Source organism: Gigantopelta aegis, chromosome 10 (assembly GCF_016097555.1).
Source record: "Gigantopelta aegis isolate Gae_Host chromosome 10, Gae_host_genome, whole genome shotgun sequence".
Classification (NCBI taxonomy): domain Eukaryota; kingdom Metazoa; phylum Mollusca; class Gastropoda; order Neomphalida; family Peltospiridae; genus Gigantopelta; species Gigantopelta aegis.
The window spans coordinates 30,464,011-30,483,924 of NC_054708.1; the positions used below are offsets into that span (position 1 = coordinate 30,464,011).

The 19,914-nt window shown below is 37.3% G+C and overlaps 1 protein-coding gene across 1 annotated transcript; it reads left to right on the forward strand.

Annotated features, from left to right (window-relative positions):
* The first annotated feature begins 4,493 nt into the window (after positions 1 to 4,493).
* Positions 4,494 to 19,293, forward strand: LOC121384459 (homeobox protein slou-like). The gene is made up of 2 exons (XM_041514862.1): positions 4,494 to 5,197; positions 18,192 to 19,293. Exons 1-2 carry the CDS (start codon positions 4,804 to 4,806, stop codon positions 18,737 to 18,739), a joined length of 942 nt encoding a protein of 313 aa, XP_041370796.1. The 5' UTR covers positions 4,494 to 4,803; the 3' UTR covers positions 18,740 to 19,293.
* The last annotated feature ends 621 nt before the right edge of the window (positions 19,294 to 19,914 follow it).

Genomic DNA, 19,914 nt, shown 5'->3' on the forward strand with positions numbered 1-19,914 from the left:
CCCCCAAAAAACAACAACAACACAACAACAACAAACAAACAAACAAACAAACAAAACAAAACAAAACAAAACAAACCAAACCAAACCAAACCAAACCAAACCAAACCAAACCAAACCAAACCAAAACCAAAACCAAAAACCAAAACAAAACATCATTGTAGAAAAAACTTGGAATATGGTCCAAGGTAAAAAAGTGCCGTGAAGAATTAAAAACTACACGGCAATCTACACGGCATTGTCGATTGCCGTGGGCAATTGCAGGGGTTGCTGTGTTTGGAGGAGAGGGGTTAATGGTTAGCTGTTGGTGGTTAGTTTGGGGAGGAGTCGGCGTAAAAAACTCGCACCTTTCCACTGAGCTATTAAAATCTATTAAAGTCGCTCTGGGTGTGAAGGAGAAGAAACCCGATGCCGTCACATTCATTCCGATTAGCAGCATGGAATATTTCATAATATTATGCAGCATTCCACAGAAAAGGGTATTGCATACAACATACAACATCCTTTGCTACACCAGTTGTGGGGTACTGGCTGGAACGAGAAATAGCCCAATGGACCCACAGACTGGGGACGATTCAAGACCAACCGCTCATCAAGCGAGCGTTTTACCACTGGGCTACGTCCCGCGTCCCCAACTCTGGATGGGAGTCGGGAAAAAGGCATATAAACTAAGCATCTGCTACCTTCAATCCATTGTGTGTGTGTGTGTCTGTGTGTCTGTGTGTGTGTGTGTCTGTGTGTGTGTGTGTGTGTGTGTGTCTGTGTGTGTGTATGTGTGTCTGTGTATGTGTGTGTCTGTGTGTGTGTGTGTGTCTGTGTGTGTGTGTGTGTGTGTGTGTGTGTGTGTGCGTCTGTGTGTGTCTGTGTGTGTGTATGTGTGTCTGTGTGTGTGTGTGTGTGTGTATGTGTGTGTGTTTTATAAATGTATGTGTACTCAGAACACAAGCAACCTACCTACCTACCTATCGACCGACGGCGCTATAACTCCTTCCTAAGGCGACTTGATACGCAGAGAAAAAACATGTGTTGACGCGATGTGCCATCATCACACAGCGAGCTATGGTTAAAAAAATAGCACTTTTGACAATTGTTGGTCTAATTCCGAGAATGAAGACCACCTCTTCCATTGATTGTTTTGCTGGGGTCTGGGCATACTGAATCATTCTCTGCCATATTTATCTAGTTGTTAACTCAGTTGGCGATAATCGAACGTGGTCGTATATCTGATGTTTTCAGAAATGTTCCAGGGCGAAGCTCTGGCGATGCGAGCTTCCACTCGACTCTCGAGGCATTTTGACACCGAATGTAACGATTTGGTCAGAATCTCTTCTCTGTGCAAATCACCGTTTCTGTGTTTATTACACAAATAATGCTGTTACCAAATTTAAACTGACCTTTGTGTCCCGTGCTCTTTCCACCAGACAGACAATACCGCGACCGATCTGCTGTTCGAGTCGAAGAAAAACAACAGCATTCATTCGCAGAATTGTTCGCGTGATTTGTTTGTTTTTTCAATTTGATAGTTACTTGTCATAAATTAGCAGCGAAACCGTTCATGAGAAAAGGCCAAATGTTTTAAATTAAAACATAGTAAAAAAGGGATGTTTTATTAATGTTCACATATCGACGAGGGAGGTAATATTGAGAGGGTGAGGTAGAGGTTAAATTTTACCAGGAATATTTACAAAATTTTAGTTTGACACCCATTAGCCGATGTATTTTTCGTGCAGGGTTGTCGTTAAACATCCATTCGTGCATTCATTCCATATTATATACAAAGTCATTGGGCAGAAGTTAATCAAATTACGAGGCCCTCTCTTAGTTACAAATAACAATGAAATCAGCCGCTACAACTATCATTAGAATATAAGCATTTATAACTAAACTACATAGAACAAAAATGTAAATGAAAATGAAAGAGGAAACAAAACAAACAAAACAGACGTAATTTATCTTCTATTCAGATGGTCCAACTATTAAACAAACAAAAAAAAAAAAAAAAAAAAATTCGTTCTGGAGAATCAAAAGAAATAATTACTCTAATACACCCAGATTCCACTTAAAACTAAAAAAAATGGGAATACGAAAAGAAAACAAAATATATCGTGTTATCAAAATTGCAATAGATTAATTCAATTTCATAATATATACATGCATATTTCCAATTAAAGATAATTATTTCAACTACAAACCAACACAGAAGCAGCATTGGCCTAAACCTATAATTAAGGTCATTAATTCAATAAGAGGAATCCTATTTTTTGTTATCACATATCGACATTTCATACACCAATAATAATCAAAATCAATGTGGTTAAGCCATCGGACTACAGGCTGGTAGGTACAGGGTTCGCAGCCCGGTACCGGCTCCAACCCAGAGCGAGTTCTTAAGGGCTCAATGGGTAGGTGTAAGGCCACTACACCCTCTTCTCTCTCACTAACGACTAACCAACTAACAACTAACCCACTGTCCTGGACAGACAGCCCAGATAGCTGAGGTGTGTGCCCAGGACAGCGTGCTTGAACCTTAATTGGATATAAGCACGAAAATAAGTTCAAAATCAAAAATCAATGAATTTTCTAAATATTACATACTTTTATATAGGACATTGTAATAATACTTTATGGTCTCCAACTTGTTTTGCTGTATGAGTAATAAAGACTTGTTCATTATTACTAAGATTTAATAACATTTATTATAATAAGAACCAATAATCAATAATAAAAGTCAATCAGACAAAAAGAAATGAGTTAGTAAACAATGCTATTAATCAGTCACCATTAGTAAGTAAAGTAAAATTCGGTATAGACAAGAATCATTCGCAAATGCAAAGAATCCGTGAACAAGATAATCAATCACCAACAATAAGAGTTTAGAAGTTGCCAATACGCCAATATTAGGAAATAGTGACCAATGTAAAGAATCAAAAGCCAATAACAACCAGTGAAAAAAGAGAATCAATCACTTGCAATAAGAGTTTAGAAGTTGCCAATACGCCAATATTAGGAAATAGTGACCAATGTAAAGAATCAAAAGCCAATAACAACCAGTGAAAAAAGAGAATCAATCACTTACAATAAGAGTTTAGAAGTTGGCAATACGCCAGTATTAAGAAATAGTGACCAATGCAAAGAATCAAGAACGAATAATAATGATTTCTCCTGTAGCTTACAAACAACAGGACGTTTAAGCAACAACAATAACAACAATACATCACCACCCACCAAGAAATATCCTCTCACAGAATACCTCAAACCAGCTCCTCAAATACCACTAATAAAATCTAATGTTTTTATTACGTTTTTCGATGGGTTTATTTTTTATTTTTTTTATTTTTAAGACGTGTTAATATCACCGAAAATCAATATTAAATTGTATTTTACAAACAATAATATTTGTTATAATCCTGATGCTCTCGAGAGAATTGTTCAATTAACTGTCCTTTCTGTTTATTCCATTTTAATAACACCAATAAACAATTTATTGCATTTATTTATGATTGATTTACGAACAAGATTTTAAATTACTAAGTCATCTCATAAACATGACTAATAAAAAAAAAAGGTCAGTTCATAAACACAAAAAAAGTAAAATTTGTTTTATTTAACGACACCACTAGAGCACATTCATTTTTTTCTTATCATCGGCTACTGGACGTCAAACATATGGTCATTCTGACACTGTTTTTAGAGGAAACCCGCTGTCGCCACATAGACTACTCTTTTACGACAGGCAGCAAGGGATCTTTTATTTGCGCTTCCCACAGGCAGGATACCACAAACCATGGCCTTTGTTGAACCAGTTATGGATCACTGGTCGGTGCAAGTGGTTTACACCTACCCATTGAGCCTTATGGAGCACTCACTCAGGGTTTGGAGTCGGTATCCGGATTAAAAATCCCATGCCTCGACTGGGATCCGAACCCAGTACCTACCAGCCTGTAAACCGAAGACATATGTCGCGTGTGTGTATGTGTGCCCAGAACAACGTGCACGAACCTTATTTGGATATGAACACGAACATTTTTTTAAACAGAAGTTAATAAAATGAGTGAATATTAACATATGTGTTTAGAGCTGATATTATTATAAATTAAAGTAAATACATAACTACATTTAGTTTGTTTGCATTCAGCGTAAAATATGTAACTTGTATCCATTTAAATCGTTTACTGTTATTATCGTTTAGCGCACCATATTTCTCCAAGTGTTCGCGCGTGGCTGAATTTACACCTTTTCCATCAGCAAACACTTATTTTCCCAGTTAATAACGCTAACGCCAAAAAAAGATTTGTTGTCAGTTATTGGTCGCGCTGCTGGCTCCGTGAAACCGATATCTCGTCTCTTTCAACACACAACCAACGGGCATTCACCGGCACGAGCGAGGGGTGGAGCAGCGCATGCGTACAGAAATTGATTCCCCATAATCACATCTTTGCAGAGCTATTTGGCGAAGTATAAAACGAAGCAATATGCATGCTCGAATACAAAACAATTTGTATGCAATTTTACAAACTATTGTCAATTGTGTTCATTCATGCGGTGTTTTGAGATCATTTCTGGAAAATTAATTCTGCAGTTTAATAATATTTATATATTTTTATTATTTATCAAAGGAAGGTGTTTTATATGGACAGGATGTTGCAGAAAATAATTGATTTTCCAAGTGACATTTGATTTCGAAATTTACATGCATGGTAATGAGATTCATAATACATGAAAGTGCAAAAGTAAATTATTAGCAGTGTTGGGAGAATAATGCATAACCATTTTTGAACGTAATTTTGGTTCCGCATTCATTAAATAATGGATAAAGATCGTGAGAAATTAACTGGAACTGCAGACACTGAAGGGCGTTTTAAAGACTCGAGACAGCGGGATGAACCGTGTCGAGCCGACCACTCTTCTTCGAGGTGTGACGCGTCTTCGAAATCGCCAGACCATGACAGTTCCGACGAATTCGAAAATCACCCATCCCCGGGAGATAACGCGGAAAGACCCTTGCACGACCCTCCGAGGGATAATGCACCTTCGCCCGCGCCTCCCAGGGTCGAACCGACGTCGTTCAGGGTAGCAGACATTTTGGATCCTACTAAATTCACAAATGTCGCCAAGTCTCGAGTGTGGCACCCGTGGTCGGACGAGATCTCGTCAGATGCTTCGCTGGATGAAGACGGACATGCGTATTCTTACCGCACAGGTACACTGATCTATAACGTTCAAATTAAAGCTGCAATCTCGGGTGTATTCTTATTATTTAGCCATCCAAGTTATTTCCTTAATGTCGCACACGATTCCTTGATATTCCTTGGCCGTAGTACCTAATCTATGGCACAGAAAAATGTATTATTCTTCATTTTAAAAGACAGACAGACAGACAGACAGACATATATTTTATTAAATGTTCACATTAAAGCTGCATTATCGGGTGTATTCTTTTTATTTATCCATCCAAGTTATTTCCTTAATGTCGCACACGATTCTTTGGCCGTAGTATCTAATCTATGGCACATAATTTATTATTATTATTATTATTATTATTAATTTTAACAGACAGACAGACACATATACACAGTAAAATACATGAGAAACATTCTTAATTGACATTATAAAGACCACTCCTTGTGAAGTTACGAGAGACTAAAAATGGAGACATACTGTTGTTATAATATATTGATTAATATATATTATGGCTCGATGATGTCTTCTGCAAAAATATTTAGAAACGAAAGTAATTATAATGTGATTCTTAATAAACAAATCGATTGATCGTATTAACGATAGTGGACGATAATCGTTAATAGTGATAACATTCACATTTATTAAAATCGTAGTTGTTTATATATATATATATATATATATATATATATATATATATATATATATATATATATATATATATATACTATAAACATACTCACATGTATATAAATATATATCTTTTTGTATTAGTAAATATGTTCTAATATGGTGAGATACTAACGCAAATTATCATTCCATGTGATTAATGAAGTCACCGTTAAATAAAGAATTAAAACAAATTGTAACAAAGTTATTCAAAATGAAGCAATGTGAGGGTGAATTGAAGGAATCGATTTGTTTAAAATTAAGTTTTCTGAGTCATTCGGATTTTTAAAATATACTTACGAAACGCAGACAAATATAAATACAAATATAGATTAATTTATTGTTTCGGATGGTTATCAATGGATCCCGTCAGGCGCGAATTCGGGATTGTTGTGCACGGGGGAACGGGTCTACTAGCAACTACTTAAATGGAAGATGTGTATTAGGTGCGAATGCACTTTAAAATAAGTAGGAATTTGTTTTCAAACCCCATCGACACTTGGATCCCCGCCTGCCCCTTCCCTTTTCATATGACTATTTTAATAGCCATGAAAATATAATATGTTAATCATATTTAGAATTAAAATCGTTTGATTTAAAATCATATCTAAAAGAAACTATTGTTCATGCTAATGTATTTTCATCATTCCTTTAAAAAAAAATATTATAACAAAATTTAATGATATTGTTTGTCTGTCCGTGAAACTATTAATACAAGAATTCTGTTTTATTAATTTTGGTAGTATTAACCACAATAGTATTTTGTTGCCCATTTATAATGTGCATCCTTTGAAAGTGCGAGAAAGTAGATGGGCTGTTACTGTTATTAACGTATACGGTTGATATATTTTCAATCAATATTGTGCGCTTAATATTTTCTTGCACGACTACCTAATAACAACACGGCGAAAATACATTGTAAATATAGATACATATAGCAAATGAGTTGGTGAATTTATTGGGCTTTTTAATTTTAATTAAAAAAAACACAAAAAAAACACACAAAAAAAACAAACAATTACTATCAGAAAAGTGCCAGACGTCTGACAGTACTTTAAACATTTAATAACATGAAATAAATAGTCGATAATTTGTTAACCAAACACATGCAGTGTGGTGTATGCATACTTGGTCTATATATTTCCAACCTTTGCAATAATTTATGCATTTTTAACGAGTTGATTAATAGAAATAAACTCTGGGCAGTTGATATGCACACTACACAATCGAGTATTATTTAATAATGATAATAATAATAATAATAATAATAATAATAATAATAATAATAATAATAATAATAATAATAATAATAATACACTTTTATTATTACATGTATTCTTCTTCTTCTTGTTATTTTTTATTATTATTATTATTATTATTATTATTATTATTCAAAGCTCGCATGATGCGCGATCGATCTAGGTTCGATCCCCCTCGGTTGGCCCATTGGGCTATTTCCCGTTCCAGCCAGTGCTCCACAACTGGTTTAACAAAGGCCTTGGTATGTACTATCCTGTTTGTGGGATGGTGGATATAAAAGATCCCTTGCTGCTAATCGAAAAGAGTAGCCCATGAAGTGGCGGTGGCGGGTTTCCTCTCTCAATATCTGTGTGGTCCTTAACCATATATCTGACGCCACATAACCGTAAATAAAATGTGTTGAATGCGTCGTTAAATAAAACATTTCCTTCTTTCCTTCTTTTATTATTATTATTATTATTATTATTATTATTATAACATGTTTACTTAGTCGTTAGATTTATTATTTTAATTTTAAAATGTTGCTTTAATCTTGTACTTACTTTCGTTACGAAACTAACTAATCTGAATGCCTACCCCGTTTTAAACGGTGTGACTTATTAAAATGTATTGATTATAATATATAGTAAATACCTTCATATAAAAATGGGTTGATTTAAATTTAAATTAAGTTCTACCGTACTATAAAAGAGTAGTACATTAAATAGATGATATTTCATATTTTTTGTCAAATATGATTTTTATCTCATCGAGTGAAGTTTGCAATCATATCTCACAAGTCGCGCTTGCGCGACGAGTGTGATATCATTGCAAAAATCACGAGATGAGATGTACATCATATTTGGCAAAAAAAGCATGAAATTTTCTATTTATTATATAACTTTTGGCAATTTACCTTTATTTTAAAAATTCCAGCAGAAGAATAGTTCCGGCTTTCTTACACTGAAGATAACACTTTCTACAGTGACGATAACACATTTTAGAGTAATATAGTGAAATTTCCACTCTGGGAACTGGGAACTATTTTCTCGTGCCCCTATCCAGAAAGGTTCAGGCACGTCCACCATGGATCCGCGTTCTGGCATCGTCAGCCCACGGTTCCATGGCGGAAGGGGGGAGGGGGGTGTGTTTGTATGTTGGGGACATATAAAATACGGTAAGACCGTACATATGAAATTACTTAAAAGGGATAACTGCATTTATCTTTACTTATATATACCTAAATGGTATATTACCTATATTTCTATTATATTTTTGAAACACCATAAAATATGTAGTCAGGCTATATTATTTAACTTATTTATTAATTGGTGTCATTTTTGATCGGGCTGGTCAAATATTTGTTATTAACTAATCAAAAAATAGAAAAATAGTATAACTTATTAGCCTAGCTTTTAGCCCTAGGGAAGGAGGTTGGTATAGGCGGGCGGGGCATCGCGTCCAATCCAGCCCGCGCGTAACCCCAGGGTAGGGCCAGAAGCCGGCCGGATTTCCACGAGGGAGGCGTGCCGGGGAGGGGGGGGGGGGAGGCCTCCTACCAGGCATTCTATCGGTCGAAACCGCCTACGCCCTATCGCACCCAAAATAGCACCCTACCACGGCGTCCCCCCCCCCCCCCCCCCCATCCCGCCCAACCCAAAGTTATCCATACAGCAATCTGGTCCTAGTTAAAGATGTTGGTATGAAGGGTAGGGTAGGAGGGAATGATAGGGTTGGGAATGATATGTAGTGATTTCCACTCTAAAATAGGTTATCGTCACTGAGTGACTGATATCACTTTTAATTCACTGATATATTAAGATATTTCACTAAGTGTTATATAATAAACCCTATTATTACGGTTGTTAAACGGCAGAGGTTATAATGAACTGTGAAAGTGAATACAGATTTTCGAAACACCATATACTGCATGTTTTAGCGATTATGCTACTTACTGTGGAATAAGTAACATGATACGGATGACGATATGGCGAACTGTCAAAGTGTACACGAAAGGGAAACGTTGTCAGTTAGTTTACTTGAAAGATAACAGAATGATAGTTTGCATGGAACTAACGCGATTTGTTTTTCCAAAAACAAAAAAAGAAACATTCAGTGAAGATGTACGCCACACACAAAAAAATCCAAGGTATACAAAACATATGCTTACAAATGCACGTACGCATGCACGCACACACACAGGTTCGTCAGGATATTATATTGATGAATGACCACCACCACCCCCCCCCCCCCACCCCCCCACCCATGGGGCAAGATGTAGCCCAGTAGTAAAGCGCACGCCTGATGCACTGTCGGTTTGGGATCGATCCCCGTCAATGGGCCCATTGGGTATTTTTCTCGTTCCAGCCAGTGCGCCACGACTGGTATATCAAAGGCCGTGGTATGTCCTATCCTGTCTGTGCGATGGTGTATATAAAAAAAACCTTGCTACTAATGAAAAATATATAGCCTCTCGGACTATACGTCAAAATTACCAAATGTTTGACATAAAATAGCCGATGATCAATAAATCAATATGCTCTAGTGATGTCGATAAAAAAACCCAAACCAAACCCCCCAAACAAAAACCCCAACCTAGTATAAGTGCTGTTAAAATTGTAAGACAGATCAATAATATATACGTTGGATAGACATACACACACACACAGACAGACATACAAACACACACTCAGCAAAATAATTGTTTGGAGTTATTGACATCGGAGGTGTCGTGGTTAAGCCATCGAACATACGACTGGCGGGTACAGGGTTCGCAGCCCGGTACCGTCTCCAAACCAGAGCGAGTTTTAACGACTCAGTGGCCAGGTGTAAGACCATTACAGCCTCTTCTCTCTCACTAACCACTAACAATTAACAACTAACCCACTGTCCTGGACAGACAGCTCAGATAGCTGAGGCGTGTGCCCGTGACAGCGTGCTTGAACCTTAATTAGATATAAGCACTAAACACTAAGCACTAAGTTGAAATGAAATGTTGGGAACTCATTATATGCACACAATTTATGGGTTTTTTTTTACTTCACAACTACACAATCTGTTTTATTTTATAGTGCATGCATAGTGATTTGTTATTTATTAAATTGATCTACCGGTAATATTAATATGCTGTTAATAAACAAAACAATATATCTTATTTATAAGACGTATTTTACGGTATAACTGTGCATTAAAAATTAAACCACGTGCAATAGGCTTGAAATATAGAAACTGTAATTTTACAAGTATGCTAAAACCTAATCCACACATCAGTTTTAAATTTCACTTATAGTGTTATCAATGAACCTTTTTATTTTACAAAATTAAATGAACGAGAGGAAAATATTGAATATGGTAAATAGAATTTTGTTATTTACGTCAATGTCAATATTCTGTTATACACGTATCTCTAAAGGTCACTGATAAACCTTCTGGTGAAAATCAAACTATTCATATAAATTGTGCTGTAACAAAAATGATTTACGTATACAAACATACGACGAGAAAAAATCGATAGTTTCAGATTTTTAAAGGAGAAACTCGAGGTACAGTTTGTATAACAACAATTACACGTTTTACCAGTGGAATTCAAGATTCTACCAATACTTTATATCAGTATGTACTTGTGAAATGTTTAAACACGTGTTTTATAAATATTAAATTACAAGTTTAAATTTTGCTGATCCATAGAAAATATAAATGAGTACATTTTTTACATAACTATTAATGGTATATTGATGATATTTTGTTTTGTGTTTGTGTCTTTGTTTTCTTTGTTATAAAAGATGTATTAAGTTTGTTGAAACTATATGTATGTATGTGTGTATGTATGTGTGTATGTATGTGTGCATGTGTGTATGTATGTGTGCATGTATGTGTGTGTATGTGTGTATGTATGTATGTGTGTGTGTGTGTATGTGCGCATGTGTGCACGTGTGGATGGATGGATGGATGGTTGGATGGTTAGATGGATGTCTATCGCTCTCTCTCTCTCTCTCTCTCTCTCTCTCTCTCTCTCTCTCTCTCTTTCTCTCTCTCGCCTTTTTCTGTCTCTGTCTCTCTCTCTTGCCTCTGTCTGTCTGTCTCTCTGTCTCTGTCTCTCTCTCTCTCTCTCTCTCTCTCTCTCTCTCTCTCTCTCTCTCTCTCTCTCTCTCTCTCTCTCTCTCTCTCTCTCTCTCTCTCTGTTTCAGTATGTACATATGTATGTATGTATGTGTGTATGTGTGGATAGTTGGATGGATGGTTGGATGGATGATGGGTGGGTGGCTTAAAAGATGGATGGATGGATGTACAGGTGGGTGGATGGATGAACTGATGGATTGGCATGTGCATACACCTATATAGTATTTAACACCTTCTTCTACTAATTCATTGATACGCATGCATATCTTTTATAATATTATTCTTCATTAATTTAGTTATATTCTCGTTTTCTACAATGCCATTTAAAAAAATAATAATAATAACTTTTAGGATGAAGGTGCATTGGAGTAGCGTTAGAATAGCATAGTCTATTGTTGCCTATTCACAAAACTCTACTGGCACAATTTAACATTTCTCATTAGGAAATGAAATTCTCCCGTCAACTGGATAATTACAAAATATAACCCCTCATTACTAGCCTACAGATTTTACATTATTTCAAAAATTTGTAATATGTTAAATTCTCTTGCTGAAAAAACCCCCACGCACACACAAAAACCCCCACCCAAATAACAACAATCAAATTGTCTGAACAATTGAAAATATGATCAATCTTATTTAGGCGTATAGGAAAATGTTCAGCATTCAAAATACGTTTGGCGGTTTATCAACGGGAAGTAACTGTGTCTGGCCTTAGCGAACGGTAACCGATAACATACTCGCATTATTTTTCAGAAAGAAAGAAAGAAAGAGAGAAATGTTTTATTTAACGACGCACTCATCACATGCTATTTACGGTTATATGGCGTCAGACATATAGTTAAGGACCACACAGATATTGAGAGAGGAAACCCGCTGTCGCCACTTCATGGGCTACTCTGTTCGATTAGCAGCAATGGATCTTTTATATGCACCATCCCACAGACAGGGTAGTACATACCACGGCCTTTGATATACAAGTCGTGATGCACTGGATGGAACGAGAAATAGCCCTAGTGGCCCACCGACGGAGATCGATCCCAGACCGACCGCGCATCGAGCGGGCGCTGTACCACTGGGCTACGTCCCGCCCCCATTATTTTTCAGAACCTGTCGAGTCACCATTTTTATTATTGGGCAGCAGCAGGTTTCTTCTTTCTGTATAGACCTAGTGTATATCGGGGCCTAAATATGCTAACAACTGGGTGGGGCGAGGTAGAGTTGGCAAAGGTATATATTAAAGGGACATTCCTGAGTTTGCTGCATTGTAAGATGTTTCCGATTAATAAAACATTTCTACGATTAAACTTACATGTTAAATATATTTTCTTGTTTAGAATATCAGTGTCTGTATATTCAATGTGTTTCTGGTCGTCTTAATATTTGTAAGAAGCCCAAACTGGATTTTGTCTACAAATAATTTCGTACGTACGAAAAAAACATATGTTAGGAAATATAATGAAATTTAATCTAGTACAAATATTAGAACGATCAGAAACACGTTTAATATACAGTCACTAATATTTTATGCAGAAAAATATATTTGATATGTAATTACAATCGTTAAAAAGTCTGGGTTAGTCGATAACATCTTAAAAAGTGCAGCAAACTCAGAAATGTCCCTTTAATTCGCATTTCAACTTGGGGGATTCATATTTTTTCAAAGTTGGGGTAAGTCCCCTCAGAATTTATGACGCTTATATATCAAAATAATCTTATGTTCTACACTGAATAAACTGTTGTCGTAGCCAGTATTTTACATTAGGGGCCACCCATTGGGGGGAGTTGAGGGGATGCAGGTTCTCCATGCAACCCCTCCCTGACTACGTAATTTAAACTTTGACGTCGTTAAAGGGACTAGTCTTTTTAGTTCTATCAAGACTTCCACAACAAAATAAACACACATCGTGCTTTTTCCTGTTTTAAAAAATAAACCACCACCACCATTAAAAAAAACAAAACAAAAAAACAAAACCCAACAAACCCCACAAAAAAACAAACAAACCCCCCACCCCCACCCTCCCCCACCCCCACACTTTCTAACCGTAACTTACCGTAACATTTTTTAAATATAAAGCATTATACAGATACATACATTTGGAATAACCTTAACGAAATTTGAAATATTTTGAAACCATAATAAATTCCTACGTGTGAAATTATTTGTCGCAAAATTCGATATTGAGATGCTACAAAATATTATAATGTCCAGAAATACATTGCTTATAAAGAGATTCATATTCTGAATAAGAAAATGTAAGTTAATTGTAATTTTAATAATGTAAAACTACTTTATTTGACGAAAACCTTTTAAAATGGCTACAAACTCAAGATAGTCCCTTTAAAGAAATACTGGGTCAAGGTCAGATTTCCATGTCTTCTTTTATCACAATGACGTTTAGGATTTTAATCATGCTGTCTGTCTGTCTGTCTGACAGCCTTTCTGCTGACTGCATGGCAAATACACTTTTCTTTCAGTTATAAGACACTGAAAAAAATCGTTATGAAGTTATGTTAAGATCCCAATTGTATAATTATGAAGTTATCATGCTGTCATAAAAGGCATTAAGCAAATTACAGAGCTGAAATGACGCGTAGTTCTTAGAAATAGAAAGGTATATATATTGCATCAAAACGTAGTCTATTACAAGGCTAAGACGGGTAATGTATTATATACATGTGTGCGTGTAGACACACACACACACACACACACACACACACACACACACACACACACACACCTGTATATCTGTGTACTATACAGTTACAAAATGAAAGAAAAAAATTATACAATAATTTACAAAGGACAACTTTGATAATTGGGCTATTTAAAATGATATATTTTTTATTCTTCCTCCCTTCCTTTTCTTCTTCTCCTGTTTTACCCTTTATCATCATCATCATCATCATCATTATTATTATGGATGGATGGATGGATGGATGGATGAATGGATGGATGGATGAATGGATGGATGGATGGGTATGTGGATGGATGGATGTGTGAAACATATAGTGTATAATACAAAATGAGCGGGCGCAAGTTATCCAACATATGAGACCCTCTCCTATTTACAATATATTATAACATCGGCAACTGCAACTATTTTCAAGAATATATAGACATTCAAAATCAAATAAATATTTAAAAAAACCAGAAAGCAAAATTAAAAAAATAAATATTCTTGAGAATCCGCATTCGAGACTTTCGTTTGTGAGAGGCGAGAGCATGAGACCACCCCAGCAATCTGAGCTCCTCGTTTTAACAATACTAGTAGTCAATGGGTGATTGATAACCCTGTAAAAACATAATAATCAAGAATGAATTTAACAATGTTCCATGCAGCATAAAATACATAATTATTATAATATGTCTACAGTAAACAATTTCTGAAATTTGTTTAACATCGCGGTGGTACGTTCCTTTTAATCTCTCTCTCTCTCTCTCTCTCTCTCTCTCTCTCTCTCACTCTGTCTCTCTATGTCTCTGTCTCCCTCTCTCCTCTCTCTCTCTCTCTCTCTCGTCTCTCTCTCTCTCTCTCTCGCTCTCTCCTCTCTCTCTCTCTCTCTCTTCTCTCGTCTCCTCTATCTCTCTCTCTCTCTCTCCTTCTCTCTACTCTCCCTCTTCTCTGCCGTCTCTCGTCCCTCCTCTCCTCTCCTCTCTCTCTCCTCCACCTCTGTCTTCTCTCTCCTCTCTCTCTCCTCTCTCTCCTCTCCTCTCTCCTCTCCTCTCCCCCTCCTCTCCTCCCTCTGTCTCTCTCTCCCTCCTCCTCCGCCTCCTCTCCTCTCTCCTCTCTCCTCGCTCCCCTCCTCTCTCTCTCTCTCTCTCCTCTCTCGTCTCTCTCTCTTCTGCCTCCACTCCGCTCCCTCCTCATCATCTCGTCTCCTCTCTCTCTCTCCTCTCCTCTCTCCTCTCTCTCCTCTCTCTCTCTCTCTCCTCTCTCTCTCTCTCTCTCTCTCTCCTCTCTCTCTCCATCTCTCCTCTCTCTCTCTCTCTCTCTCTCTCTCTCTCTCTCTCTCTCTCTCCTCCTCTCTCCTCTCTCTCTCTCTTGATCTCTTGATCTGGAAATGAGAATCACATATATTGGATTATAAATCAATATCACTCAACACACTTCACATCTTCATTAGGGGTGTGATTACTACCCAACACCGATCGCAAACCGGTTTCTGGCATGGCATATTGAAATAGCTTTTAAAATCATTCGTTCGTTGATTACAGGTAGGTTGACCGTTGTAGTATTGACTTAAAGTTACTTCATTTACAATAGTTTGTCACCCAGTAGCCGATCTATTTTGTTTTGTGTTGGGGTGTCGTTAAACATTTATTCTTTCATTAAAGTTACTTTTCATCGTTTACTAAATGAAAAAGAAACGTTGCTGTACAACTGGTATAAAAATTAGGCGGTGCTCTGGGTCGATAACTCAAACTGTTCGTGGTCAGCTTATGTTGAATTTGTGTGCTTGAACCTTAATTGAATATAAGCACGAAAATTAAAATGAAATGAATGTGTGCATGGTAGTTATCAAGTAAGAGTACTTCCTAAAAAAAGCAGTCACGTAGCCCTCTCTATATTGTATTTTTCTACAGAATATATTCTGACAGAGAAATTATTGAGATAAATGCAAAAGTAAATGGTGGTGTGCAACCTATTGAACCTATAATAGGTCTGTGCCTTTAAACCAAAAAGCCCGTAACATCCTGCAAGCAAATACTAATAGATACACGTGAACAGTAAGAAGCTAATTATAGAGATCCGGTATGGAAATTACTAGTATCAAATATCACAATGGTCCATCATCAATTTCTGTTAATATAGACTATTGGGTTACACCCCTCTATTGTGAAAACTTATCGCCTGTTCTCGTAGGCGACAATAAGGAAACACGACAATACGGCAGACCCGCACACGCGCGACCGACACGTTAAGTGGCCAAACAGCGAGGTGTTGCGGTAATTTATTTTAATATTTATCAGCAATGTGGATACGACATCTGTAGCAGACTCGGTCGCCAAGGCTTCCGTGTTCACGTTCCTGCTGTTAATGCATTTTTTTTTGTAACTTGTAACAGCAGTTACCGTTTCTACGAAGCAAATTTTGTTAGGTGCCGATTGATGATATAGTTGAGTAAATTTGCTTCATTTACGTATTATTTTATGGGTTTTTTATTGGGCCGATATGTTAAAGTATAGTTTATGACTAATTATTTTCTCTCAGTGCATATAAAAGATCCCTGGCTGTATTAAGACAATTGTAGCGAGTTTCCTGATATTCTGCTTCAAAACTATACATTATATTGTATTAAAATTATTAATAGAAATTCATCCATCCATTCGTCCATGTCATCATTCCATCCGTCCAATAATGTGAGTGTGTTTGCGTGCGTATTCTTTTAAGTTATTTTTATAATTATATCCATGTATTAAAACGAATGATATTTGTGTGTATGCGTGTGCGTGTATATTGTTATGTGCGTAACCTTGTAAGCGCTTGTCTAAACGTGTGTTTGTAACGCTGGACAGCTATTTAAAACAAATACCGGCCTCGGTGACGTCGTGGTTAGGCCATCGGTCTACATGCTGGTAGGTACTGGGTTCAGATCCCAGTCGAGGCATGGGATTTTTAATCCAGATACTGACTCCAAACCCTGAGTGAGTGCTCCGCAAGGCTCAATGGATAGGTGTAAACCACTTGCACCGACCAGTGATCCATAACTGGTTCAACAAAGGCCATGGTTTGTGCTATCCTGCCTGTGGGAAGCGCAAATAAAAGACCCCTTGCTGCCTGTCGCAAAAGAGTAGCCTATGTGGCCACAGCGGGTTTCCTCTAAAAAAAACAGTGTCAGAATGACCATATGTTTGACGTCCAATAGCCGATGATAAGATAAAAAAATCAATGTGCTCTAGTGGCGTTGTTAAATAAAACAAACTTTACAATTTAAAACAAATGTTTTTGTGAGACTGTTGCGCTACAACAGCATGCTCTGAATGTTCACGTTAAACACACTGACCCGTGAGATTGTTTCACTCCATGCATTGTTAGGCTATATATGTTAAATCGTTCAACAACAATGTTCAAAAACATTTAAAACATGTTATATTTAATTTGAACAATATTTCTCACAAGCGAAGAAACCGAAATGAAAAAAAGCAAGTCATCTGTAAACCGATGCTGTCTAACCAAATATTTACAAATAGCCAAGAGGATAAAAATTTATTCCCCACGTTGTTAATCTGTTATTATCCTGCGACCTAACAAGAAGATTAAAGTAACTACACCACTAGAGCGCATTGATTTATGACCATCGGCTACTGAATGTCAAATATTTGGTAATGTTGACATATAGTCTTAGAAAGGAAACTTGCTACATTTGTCAATTGGTAGTAAGGGATCTTTTTTTATGCACCACTCCACAGAGGGGATAGCACATGCCACGTCTTTGATATACCAGTCGTGGTGCACTGGCTGCAACGAGAAATATCCCAAATGTGTGTGTGTGTGTGTGTGTGTGTGTGTGTGTGTGTGTGTGTGTGTGTGTGTGTGTATTAAAGGGTATACTTCTAGGCAATGTTAACCCACACCTTGTATTACCAGACGCTGTATAAACCTTGGAATGTTTGGTAATTTGTTTCCCATATACTACATCAGATTCCATCTGCAGTTCTGGGGGAAAAAAAGACATTTGTGTGTGTTATAGAGTTTTCAGCTTCTAAAGATCATTTTAACTTCTATTTCCAAATGGGTATCACATATCTATGCGTATTAGTTTTTCAGAGGGAGGTGGGCGAGGAGTAGATGATGTTATACTACCTATAAATCTGTTAAAAACTCGCTAAGGTTAGAAACCGGTAACGGGATACGATCTCAGTACCCGCTAGCCTTAAGACTGATGACTTAATTACTACGCTACCTAAAGCTGGCTGCGTTCAAAAAACGTCCTCACTCATAATAATAAGATCATGTTGTGATATCATTTCCATTGTGTTTCAGACTGTCCACCCGGCGGTGAACGACGACGTCGTGAGAGCGACGACTCCGACTGCAACCTCGGGCAGGACGATCTCCTGGACGAGGACGGCGACGACTTGAAAGATGGCGACGGAAAGAAGGACAGGACGGACGGCGGGAAAGCCGGGAAACCGCGCCGCGCCAGGACAGCTTTCACGTATGAACAGTTGGTAGCCCTGGAGAACAAATTCAAGACCACGCGCTACCTTTCTGTGTGCGAAAGACTCAACCTCGCTCTGTCCCTAAACCTCACAGAAACTCAGGTGAAAATATGGTTTCAGAATCGAAGGACAAAGTGGAAAAAACAGAATCCCGGATTGGACGTCAACAGTCCGACGGTGCCGCCCAGTTCTGGGAGCCTGTCCACTTTCTCGTCGCCCTATGCTGCAGGCATGTTCTATGGACAAGGGTTGCATCCGTACCTTCCAAACCCCAATATTCTCAGGCAGTACGGCTTTCTCAAAGCCAACCCGTCCTTCTCAGGACTGGCCCATTCTATATATTATCCATATTTCAGCCAGACTAGCTGAGAGCGAAAACCACATCTTGTATGAACAAGCAGATTGGATGATGACCAATGGAAATATTGCAGTGGCCATCATTGTTAAGACTTCATCATGTGAACATGGCTTTCTGGAAACCTATTGTTGGTTGCTGGTTTGTCCATCATATCTATTATACTATTCGTATTTCAGTTTCACGGGCTGATTGAGAAAGACGTTTACGTATATAAGACAATGGACACTATAACCAGTGTTGACAATTATTGGCGTCATTTGCCAAAGATTCTCTGATGGCTAATCCGTCGTTCTGTTGACTAAGGTCATTCTATATACTGACCAAAATTTTCTATTACGAACAAATAACCAGGATTTAGATCAGTGGAACCTGCAATGACAAATAATTTTCCTATAGTTAGTTATGGTTAGTAGAACCTGCAATGACAAATAATTTTCCTATAGTCAACTATTTTCATGTTGTGTGTCTGTGACAAAACGGATTCTAAAATACAGACAACGGTTGCATAGCGTTAATATATATATATATATATATATATATATATATATATATATATATATATATATATATATATATATATAATATAATACACAAAGATCCCCACAAAACAACTTTTTACTGGACCGAACCATGGATCTGGAGTTTAAAATGTCTAGTGTAACGCTAGTTTTACCTTTATTTAATGTGTACAATTGAGCGATACCTTGTGTGAAAGTTGTGCCGTCTAATGACTAAAATAAAGGGAAAATTTCACAAGTCGAAAGTGGAAGCAATACATGTAGATTACTAGTATATCAATACATTTCATTTCATTTGGACTTATTTTCGTGCTTATATCCAATTAAGGTTCAAGCACGCTGTTCTGGGTACACACCTCAGCTATCTGGGCTGTCTGTCCAGAATTATGGGTTAGTTGTTAGTTGATGAGGGTGTAGTGGCCTTACACCTACCTACCCACTTCTGGGTAGGAGGCGGTACCGGGCTGCGAACCCTGTACCTACCAGCCTTATGTCCGATGACTTAACCACGACACCACTGAGGCCGGTTATCAATACCAATAAATGCATTACATGAATGGGCGTTTCTCTTTTATTGACAAAAGCGACTACTGGTGGTACTAGAAAAAACCCAGACTTTAAATGTGCATGTTTGTTTGAAGATAAATAAACCGCAAACTAGTAAAGAC